General features: G+C 33.1%; 1 protein-coding gene across 4 annotated transcripts in view; it reads left to right on the forward strand.

Annotated features, from left to right (window-relative positions):
• gad1b (glutamate decarboxylase 1b) overlaps window positions 1-11,682 on the forward strand; it is a 34,696-nt gene that overhangs the window by 20,263 nt on the left and 2,751 nt on the right. For all 4 annotated transcript variants that reach the window (XM_087255137.1, NM_194419.1, XM_087255136.1 and 1 more), the window contains 10 exon segments: window positions 2,450-2,562; window positions 2,857-2,972; window positions 3,123-3,202; window positions 5,493-5,547; window positions 5,763-5,879; window positions 8,469-8,533; window positions 8,622-8,700; window positions 8,910-9,059; window positions 11,023-11,130; window positions 11,227-11,316. In XM_087255137.1, the coding sequence (XP_087111263.1) occupies window positions 2,450-2,562; window positions 2,857-2,972; window positions 3,123-3,202; window positions 5,493-5,547; window positions 5,763-5,879; window positions 8,469-8,533; window positions 8,622-8,700; window positions 8,910-9,059; window positions 11,023-11,130; window positions 11,227-11,316 (973 nt within the window).

Raw genomic sequence — 11,682 nt, forward strand, 5'->3', positions numbered from 1 at the left:
TAGAAATATACTATTTCTTTATTTGTCGTGTGTGTGTTTGTTTTTGCTAGGTTAATCCTACATTGTTTAAATGTTTGTAATGGGAATCATCATTGACAATTATGTAAATGTGAAATAAGGCTGAAAAAATTTGAACTTAATTAATAAGTGGCATGTCCTTAAAGGGACAGTTCATATAAAACTGGAAATTCCCTCATCATTTATTCACCCTTGACTTATCACAAACAAACTTGTTTAATTTTCCTTTTTTTCTTAAACACAATAACTTATTTAAAAAAATGTTGAAAAACGAACCATTGACACACACACACACACACACACAGAGAGAGAGAGAGAAAGAGAGAGAGAGATAAAAACACACACAAACATAAACACAGACACAAAAATACATGTACACACAAACCTACACAAGCACACACGCACAAGCATACACAAACATATACACAGAGACATAAAAAAAATGCATGCACACAAACACAAAGACAAAAACACACACAGACACAATCACACAGACAAAGACACACAAACCTGGACAAGCACACACGCAAACATACGCACAAACACACACAAACATACATGTACAGATAGACACAAACGTACAAACATTCATGTACAGACAGCCACACACACTCTCACACACACACACACAATTGCCACATACCCACACTCACACACAAACACTCACAGACACACACATACATACACAACACTCACTCACAAAGACACACACATACATAAACAAACAAACACACTCAAACACACACACACAAACATACACAAACAAACACAGACACAAAAATTCATCTACACACACACACTCACTTACACTTACACAAACACAGACACACACAGACAAAAACACAAAGAAAAAAACACAAACCTAACCAAGCACACACAAACAAACATACATACACACATAGACACACACAAACACACACTCACACACACCAAAACACAAACTCACACACAAAGACAAAACACACACACACACACACACACACACACACACATACACAAACAAACAGACACAAAAATACATGTACACACCCACACTCACACATACACAAACACACACAGACACAAAAAGACAAAAACACATGAACCTACACTAGTACACATGAACAAACTTACACATAAACACACACACACACAAACACACACACACTCATAGATGCATGTACACACACAGACAAACAAAGAAACACACACACAAAAACACACACAAACAAAAACACACACAAACCTACACAAGAGCACACACACACACAAACATACACAAGTGTAACCCCGCTGGTCCTACACCACCCAAACCGCTCCAAGCTGGAATCGAACCAGCGACTTTTTTTATGTTAGCATCTGTCTCTAGAGCACCTTTAGAGGTCAGAGAAGTGAGGTTTACCTGCACAGCACTAACCAGCTGGTCTCCGTTACACTCACCCCCTAAACCTCACTCCCATCCGGGTCACTGCACCCCGTTTCCAACATTCTTCAAAGTATCTTCTTTTGAGTTCAACAGAAAAAAAGAACGTCATAAAGGGGTATCATTTCATAAATCATAATTTGGGGTGATCTATCCCTTTAACATCGTGTTAGTACTGCACTGTGAAACACAACAGTCAGCTTTATCAACTAAAATGAGTGTAGTCAACTCAAAATTGACTGAAAGTTAATTCTACTTATTTGAAAAGAGTTTAGGCGACGCAGTGGCGCAGTAGGTAGTGCTGTCGCCTCACACCAAGAAGGTCGCTGGTTTGAGCCTCGGCTCAGTTGGCGTTTCTGTGTGGAGTTTGCATGTTCTCCCTGCGTTCGCGTGGGTTTCCTCCTGGTGCCCCGGCTTCCCCCACAGTCCAAAGACATGCGGTACAGGTGAACTGGGTAGGCTAAACTGTCCGTAGTGTGTGAATGTGTGTGTGGATGTTTCCCAGAGATGGGTTGCGGCTGGAAGGGCATCCGCTGCGTAAAAACTTGCTGGATAAGTTGGTGGTTCATTCCGTCGTGGCGACCCCGGATTAATAAAGGGACTAGGCAGACAAGAAAATGAATGAATGAATGAAAAGAGTTTTGAACTCAGTGTTGAAGGTAATGAGTTAATTAAATACTTTAACTTAAATGGAGTAAGTTCACAGTACTCATATAGATTAGTTTTTTTAACTCAAATGGTTTGTTGCAACCGGTTTCCTCAAACGGTTTGAGTTCCCTTAACTTATTGGGTTGTACAGTACTCAGTTGGTTTGAGTTCTCTTCATTTATTAAGTTTTACTGTGCTCAAACTGCTTCGTTTACTCAAATGGATTAAGTTCAGAGCACTCATTAGGATTCGTTTTTGAATTTAAATGGTTTGTTGCAATCGGTTTACTCAAATGGTTTGAGTTACCTTAACTTATTGGGTTTTACAGTTTTCATTCTATTCAAACATCTATATTTTTCTGTGTGTGTGTTTTGTGTTTAGGTTCACATATGAGATTGCGCCTGTGTTTGTCCTGATGGAGCAGCTCACACTCAAGAAGATGCGGGAGATCATCGGCTGGCCAAACGGAGATGGAGATGCGCTCTTCTCACCTGGTAAAATGACCACAAATTCAATTCAATTCACCTTTATTTGTAGAGGGTATATTATACTACAATACACCACAGATTACTGTAAAAACAACAGTCCCTTATATTATAATATTTATTACAGTTTACTACAGTTAATACTGCATGATGTAGCATTCATTAACAAATAGTTGTGAATACTATAATATATACCGTATAATATACTTCACATGGTTCAAAAACTCTAGCACATAGTATCTTTTCATGTTGGATGTATTTGTGGAAAGCAGTTGATGCTTAAACGCAGTCGTCTTTTTACAGGTGGTGCCATATCAAACATGTACAGTGTGATGGTTGCGCGGTATAAATATTTCCCTGAAGTCAAAACCAAAGGCATGTCTGCGGCTCCGCGGCTCGTGCTGTTCACATCTGAACATGTAAGTGCACACAGACTGTAGAATACATGTAAGTGTACATTACTGTTAAACACAGCGGCTGTCTCCCTCTAGAGGACAGCATTATTAATGCGGGAAAGTGGATCTGTTTTGGACCATTTGATTGATGGCCGGCCATTTCTTTTTTCGCAGAGTCATTACTCAATCAAGAAGGCAGGAGCTGTTCTTGGATTTGGCAAAGAAAACGTCATTCTCCTGAAGACAGATGAGAGGTATGGCGTACAGTGTACACCTGACATGTTTATTATATTTTTGTAATTATGAATGTATGGAAACTTCAAAGAACATAGCACAGTTTATTTAAAATAAAATAATGACAATGGATAATAATGTTACTGATGAGGGCAAAATTATTAGCCCTCTTGTGAAATATTGATTCTTTTTCACCTATATTTTTCAATGGAGCAAGGACATTTTCACAGTACTTCCCATAATAATATTATTTCTTCTGAAGAAAGTCTTATTAGTTTTATTTTGGCTGGAATAAAATATGTTAAGGTCAATATTATTAGCCCCTTTAATATTTTTCCCAATTAGTTACAGAAATGTGTTGGAAAAAACCTCTCCATTAACAGCACTTGGGTGAATTTTTATTTAGAAAATTAAAATGTACACAATAGAGTTACTAATTCTGATTTCAACTGTTCTTTGCTGAAAAATTTCTCCTTCTTTTGTTTTTTTACAGTACTTACTGCAAACTTATGGACCTCTGTTGCAGTTTTCAAAAAGATATGAATAATATTAAAATGTTTTTTCAGCATTAATTTCTGTAGAATCATGTGATTATGTAGATAAATTACGTTTTAATAAAATAAATTACATTTAAAAATAAAAATAAATTACAATTTAATAAAATAAATACATTTAAAAAATGAAAATAAATTACATTTTAATGCTCAAATGTTGATTTATTTTAAACCACATAGGGTAAAATATGGACAAACCCAAATCTTTTGTTAAATTGGGTCCTACAGTCAGTGGTGTAAAATAACACATTACCAATACTCAAATGACTGTAATTCAGTAGTTTTTCTCAGAAATGGTAATTTACTAAGTAGTTTTAAAAATGTAAACTTTTACTTTCCCTTAAGGTACATTTTTAGTGCTGCATGTATCAGTACATTTACTCCATACTTTTCTTCAACTTGCAGTCACTACCTTATTTTTTCTTGTCTATGGGGATTAAAAAAATCAGTCCTGTGATTCCTGTCCAGTGAAATCGCACAGAAGGTAAATCACATTACAATAATCTACCTCAAGACATGGGCGATTTATTCATTCATTCATTTATTCCTTCATAAATTTTATTTTTAGCTTAGTCCCTTTATTAATCTGGGGTGGCCACAGCGGAATGAACCGACAACTTATCCAGCACATGTTTTATGCAGCGGATGCCCTTCCAGCTGCAACTCATCACTAGGAAACATCCATAAACTTTAAAGGCTTAACTAGGTTAATTAGGTTAACTATGCAGGTTAGGGTAATTAGGCAAGTTATTGTATAATGATGGTTTGTTCTGTAGAAACAAATCGGAAAAATATATAGCTTAAGGGAGCTAATAATTTTGTCCTTTAAAATGTTTGTTAAAAAAACTAAAACTGCTTATAGCTGAAATAAAATAAATAAGACTTTCTCCAGAAGAAAAAATATTATCAGACATACTGTGAACATTTCCTTGCTCTGTTAAACATCATTTGGGAAATATTTAAAGAAGAAAAATATATTTAAAAGGGGGCTAATAATTCAGAGTTCAACTGTGTGTGTGTGCGTGTGGGCGTGCGTGCGTGCGTGTGTGCATGTGTGTGTATGTGTGTGTGTATATAAATATATTATGTATATTCATATTATCTTTTAAAATGTAACATATTCTTATGATTCAAAGTTGACTTTTCTATATATTAAAATACATTTTATATCTAATAATATTTCTGAGTACCACTTTACTGTATTTTCAATAAATAAAATAAGTAACAAATGACCTCTTTTTTAAAGCTAAAGATATATATATATATATATATATATATATATATATATATATATATATATATATATATATATAATATAAAGTAGAGGTCAGAATTTTAAGTCCTGCCCACATTCATAATGTCTTTTAGTAATATTTAATGACCAGAACTATTAAAGTACATTATTTATGTAAAACAGAATTATTAATGACAAGGTATAATGATATTGTATATACTTTGCTGAATAAAATGATTCATTTCTTTGTGTTTACATTTTGACCTCGCTTACCAACTTATGGAACTCTAATGATTTCCATAACGATACGATTAATAAGATATATGTCTTGAGGAGCAAATTAATAAAGAATCACGTGAGGCTGATGCTGAAAATGAGAAGGTTTTAAATCAAAAATAGATATTTTAAATTGTAATAATACTTTCTAATATTACATTACAATTATACAGTATTTTTTACTGAATAAATGCAGCTTTCTTTTCTTTCTTAGTCACTTATATCTCATTTGCTGTCTTGTTTCAGGGGGCGTGTCATACCTGCTGACTTAGAGGCTAAAGTCATTGATGCCAAACAGAAGGTATGTAAACATAGACCACAATGCCCTGCTCTGGTATTAGACAAGTGAGTGAGAGTATTTAACCTGCACGTCTGAAGAGTTCAGTGGATCAATACTGAAGCAGGACAACCTGAGAGATAATATGACCTTGAGTGCTAATTCCAAGTCTTTCTGTTTATAAAGTGGTGCTCTTCTGTTAGTGTCAACAGTGATGTGATTGTAAATCTGTGTTTTAGGGATATGTCCCACTGTTTGTGAATGCCACGGCTGGTACTACAGTATATGGAGCGTTCGATCCGATCAATGACATTGCTGACATCTGTGAGAAGTACAACTTGTGGTTACATGTGGATGTAAGTTTGACCAGTGTTTTCAATGATGACTGATAAAATGTTGGGCTAACCCATATAGAAATCTGATATATGGCCATATATGCAAATTACATACGGTTGAAGTCTGAATTCAAAAATCACAGGAGGGCGAATCATTCATGTTTGGATTTTTATGTGACATATTTCTAAATATTGCAAAAATAGCAGTTACATAAATATTTCTCAACCTTTGGAATTACAATTATGTGCATATATGCTAAAATATATTGGATATATATATATATATATATATATATATATATATATATATATATATATATATATATATATATAATGTTATAATAATGTTATAATGTTATAATAATGTTATAAATAATAATGTTCACATTAATTAAGTATTATTAAATATATATAGTGCTCAGCATATATAAGTACATCTCACACAAATCTGTCTTTTAAATTCATATTTTTAATAGGAAGCAATACAATATTATATTTTTGCATAAACATTAGATAAGTCAGCACTGAAGCTAAATCTGGAGCTAATCTAACAAAATAATTTATGATAACTGTCCAAAAAGTAGCACACTCAAATGTATGTTATAGAAAAATATTAAATACAAATTTTAAACAGAGGAAAAATCAAGAGAACCAAAAAAAGAGAAAAATTTAGTTGATGTTTTGTAGGTTGTAATCTTATTTATTTATTTATGTATTTATTTATTTATTTATTTATTTTTATTTTTTTTTTATTTTTTTTTTTATTTTAATTAAATTAAATTTTATTTAAATTTTATTTTTTATTTTTATTTTTTTTTGCAATATTTAGCTTGAATTTAATTGTATTATCTTTCAATTTCTAAATATGTTCGGTGACTAAAATATTATTTGAATAAATATATCTGTTCAATAAATCTGTTTTGTTTAAATGCACCAATTTATATTACCCATATTCACTGAGAAATGGATTAAAATATTAATTATCAAAGTGAGGTGTACTCAGTTGTGCCGAGCACTGTATGTATATATATAATTATATATAAAATTAAATGTATGTTTGTCAATCATACAGTTCATAGATGTGTCTACTAATATACTGATTATATATTGAATTCACAATAGCCAAGTTTATGTCATGTTTCTGCTTTAACTGGTTTTATTTTATTACATTAGTCATATTTTAACAACTTATCCTTTTGAACAGCATAAATGTTTTTTTTTCATATAACAAACAGATTTGTCAACTATTTGATTAAATATTTTTAAATATGAAAAATATTATTATTTAGGTTAATTCAAAGAGATCCAAATTGTGTGATATTAAAATGAAGTACAGTGCTCAGCATAAGTGAGTTCACCCTATTCTGAAAATTAATATCTTTATTAATTTCTCAGTGAATATAGGCAATGTCTTTTGATGCATTTAAACAAAACAGATTTATTAAACAGATATATTTATTAAAATAAAATTTTAATCACCAAATATTTTTTTTAAAAATTGAAAGATAATACTATTAAATTCAAGCAAAATAATGCAAAAATAAATCACAACCTACAAAATTCAACTAAACTTTTCCCTTTTTTTGCTTCTCTTGATTTTTCCTCAAGAGATAAAAAAATTTTCTATAACATATAAATTTAGATGTACTCGTTTTTGGACCGTTATCGTAAGTTATTTTGTTAGATTAGCTCCAGATTTGGCTTCAGTGCTGAATAATCTAGTGTATATGCTCAAATATAATATTGTATAGCTTCCTTTTAAAAATATAAATTTAAAAGAGAAATTTGTGAGGGGTGTACTTACAGTTGAAGTCAGAATTATTAGCCACCCTTTACATGTTTTTCTCTTTTTTAAATATTTTCTAAATGATGTTTTACAGAGCAAGGAAATTTTGTCTGTTAATATTTTTTCTTCTGGAGAAAGTCTTATTTGTTTTATTTTGGCTAGAATAAAAGCAGTTTTTACATTTTTTAAACACCATTTTAAGGACAAAAGTATTAGCCCCTTTATGCTAATTTATTATTTGACAGTCTACAGAACAAACCATCATTATACAATAACTTGCCTAATTACCCTAACCTGCCTAGTTAACCTAATTAACCTAGTTAAGCCTTTAAATGTCACTTTAAGCTGTATGGAAGTGTCTTGAAAAATATCTAGTCAAATATTATTTACTGTCTTTATGGCAAAGATAAAATAAAACAGTCATTTGAGACAAGTTATTAAAAATATTATGTTTAGAAATGTGTTGAAAAAATCTGCTCTCTGTTAAACAGAAAACAGGGAAAAAATAAACAGGGGGGCAAATAGTTCTGACTTCAAATGTATATATGCTGAGCACTGTATATAGAAAAATAATGGGTAGAATTTATTTATTAATTTATTTATTTTAGAATGAATTACAAAAATGGCAAGTAATACCCTGAATTAACCCTTACCTATATAACTTTTTTTTAAATAATAATCAATTTATTTATTTTGAACTTCAAAAATGTTTGTGTAGTGCTTTACATTATCTGTAATGCTAACTAAATGGGTGCACATAATAAATAAATCACAGAATAAGCCATTAAATGGGTCTTAGGTCAGTGTTATCTGTGTTTATTCAGGGTGCGTGGGGTGGAGGACTGTTGATGTCCAGAAAGCATCGTCACAAGCTGAGCGGCATTGAGAGGTCTGTATGTGACAATGACTAAAACTAATGTAAATCACAATACAGCTGCAGTGAGAGCTGAAAACCCACTTATCTGTGTGTGTTTCAGGGCAAACTCCGTCACGTGGAACCCTCATAAGATGATGGGTGTGCCTTTACAATGTTCAGCCATCCTGGTCAGAGAGAAGGTGAGACCTGAAAAGTTATCACAGTGATATTTGCTTATCCATAATCGGTTGTTAACCCTTTATAGTATATGCAACTTATTGAAATACTTTTACTGGAGGATACTGCAAGACCTTTGAACTTTTATGACATAAACGTGTCAAAAATCAGGTGGGCAGGTGAATAAGAGTTAAATATGAGAAATAAAAGGAGGTCTGCTCTTCTGTTCCAGGGCATTCTGCAGGGCTGCAACTCCATGTGCGCAGGTTACCTCTTCCAGCCGGACAAACAGTACGACGTGACCTACGACACCGGAGACAAGGCCATCCAGTGCGGCAGACATGTGGACATCTTCAAATTCTGGCTCATGTGGAAGGCCAAGGTTGGTCACAGTAGCACATTAAATCTGGTCCTGATACACATCATAGCTAAACAGCTTAAAGAAAAATCTATGTTAATGTTTACAATGTCTTAACATGATAATGTGTTTTAGTGGCATTTAGTCACAATGAGCATACATTTATGTGGATTTTTTGATCTAATTAATCTATATACAGTATAATTTTTTCTATTAAAATAAAAGTATAATATGTTAAGGATAAAGTACATCCAGGAGGTTTTGAATCACAGAATAAAGCCATTGTTGAATAAAACTGAAGGCCTTTATTCTGTGAAAACAGCCATCCTGAATGTTCTTTGCCTCACTTATTACACTGCTACTTGCTCACAAAACATACAAATTAATCACAAGCCATTGTTCTGTACTGCTATAAAGCTGACAGAAACAAAAACACCTGATGGAGTATACACTATCCCGCGCATTATTCAGGCACAAGATGGCGCCAAACAGACAAAAACACAAAGCTGACAGAAACTAAAATAGCTGATGGAGTATACACTAACCTGCGCATTATTCAGACACGAAATGTCGCCAAACAGTCAAAAACCCAAAGCTGACAGAAACAAAATCAGCTGATTGAGTAAACACTAATCTGCGCATTATTCAGACACAAGATGGCGCCAAACCGTCAAAAACCCAAAGCTGACAGAAATGAAAACAGCTAATGAAGCATACACTAACCCATGCATTATTCAGACACGAGAGGGCGCCAAACAGACAAAAACACAAAGCTGACAGAAACTAAAATAGCTGATGGAGTATACACTAACCTGCGCATTATTCAGACACTAGATGGCACCAAACAGTTAAAAACACACCGCTGACAAAAACAAAATCAGCTTATATACACTAACCCACGCATTATTTATTCACAAGACGGCACCAAACAATCAAAAACAAAAGCGTGACAGACAAGCAGATACATTTTAATGTGGATGTAAGTATATGGATTTGAACGTATTGCCGATGATCAAGGTGATTCGAAGTTCCCCAATGAGCCTGTGTTATTTAGAGGCAAATTCTCCAGCAGGATAGCGCTCCTTCTCATACTTGATGCCTCCACATCAAAGCTCCTGAAAGCAAAGAAGGTCAAGGTGCTCCAGGATTGGCCAGCCCAGTCACCAGACATGAATATTATTGAGCATGCAGGGTAAGATGGAGGAGGAGGCATTGAAGATGAATCCAAAGAATCTTGATGAACTCTGGGAGTCCTGCAGGAACGCTTTCTTTGCCATTCCAGATGACTTTATTAATCAGTGATTTGAGTCAGAGATGTATGGATGCAGTCCTCCAAGCTCATGATGGAGTCAGACACAATATTCATTCTGTCTCCACTGCAGCATGACTTTATATTCTATACTGGACATTATTTCTGTTCAGTGACAAGACTTTTGTCCAAGCAGAGTCAGACCTTACTGTCCTAATTAAATTGTAAAAAATCAAGACATGATCATGTTTTATTTTGGTAAAACAAGCGTAATCTAGAGGCCTTTACCCTTCATATAAACCACTTCTGATACCAAATGATCAACTAGAAGTCAAGCTATTATTTGTTGATCCTTAAACTTGGATAGGCGACAAGGCTTTAGTCAGGTAGTGTAGTATGTGAATATAGCTACACATATTGTGTACATCCAGCATTAGCTATATAAAAGGGTGGCTGATATTATACTTACATTTTGTGATCGAGTAATTTTTTTCTATATAATGTAATTCGGTTTATGAGGGATAAAGCTGGAAATAAAATAATAAACATCCAGTTATAGTGTTGTGCAATAAACTATATGGTAAATATTATAATCACACGAGTCTACTGTATATATGCAGATGAAGTCGAATGTTTTATACAGCCATTTTCCACTATCAAATCAGTGATGTGGCTTTAGCAATAAGTATTTAGCTGAGAAAAGAGCTTCATTGGGATTGTTGAATTTGATTTGTGCAGGGCACGATTGGGTTCGAGCAGCACATTGACAGATGTCTGGAGCTTTCTGAATATCTCTACAATAAAATCAAGAACCGTGAGGGATATGAAATGGTCTTTGAGGGCCAGGTTTGTATCTGGAACATACACATTTATGGATTCGAAGAAGTGCTTAGCTAATACTGCTGCTAATGGGTTTTTATTGCTTTCCTCTGCTCTCCATAGCCCCAGCACACTAATGTTTGCTTCTGGTATATTCCACCGAGTCTGCGTGGCATGCCGAACGGAGACGAGCGAAGGGAGAAGCTGCACAGGGTACGTCGTCTCATCAAATTGGAATGAATGAATGAATAAAAAAGTATGAATGAAAGAATGATGAATAAATTAATAATTAATGAATAAAAAAGAAAAATATGAAACAATAAATGAATGAATTAATTAATTAATGAAAAAGTATGAATAAAAGAATGACGAATACATTAATAATTAATGAATAAAAAAGAAAAATATGAAACAATAAATGAATTAATTAATTAATTAATTAATTAAAAAGTATGAATAAAAGAATGACGAATAAATTAATAATTAATCAATGAAAAAGAAAGAAATATGAAACAATAAATGAATGAGTTAATTAATTAATGAATGAAAAAGAAAGAAATATGAAACAATAAATGAATT

Source organism: Danio rerio, chromosome 6 (assembly GCF_052040795.2).
Source record: "Danio rerio strain M-AB ecotype USA chromosome 6, GRCz13ab, whole genome shotgun sequence".
NCBI lineage: Eukaryota > Metazoa > Chordata > Actinopteri > Cypriniformes > Danionidae > Danio > Danio rerio.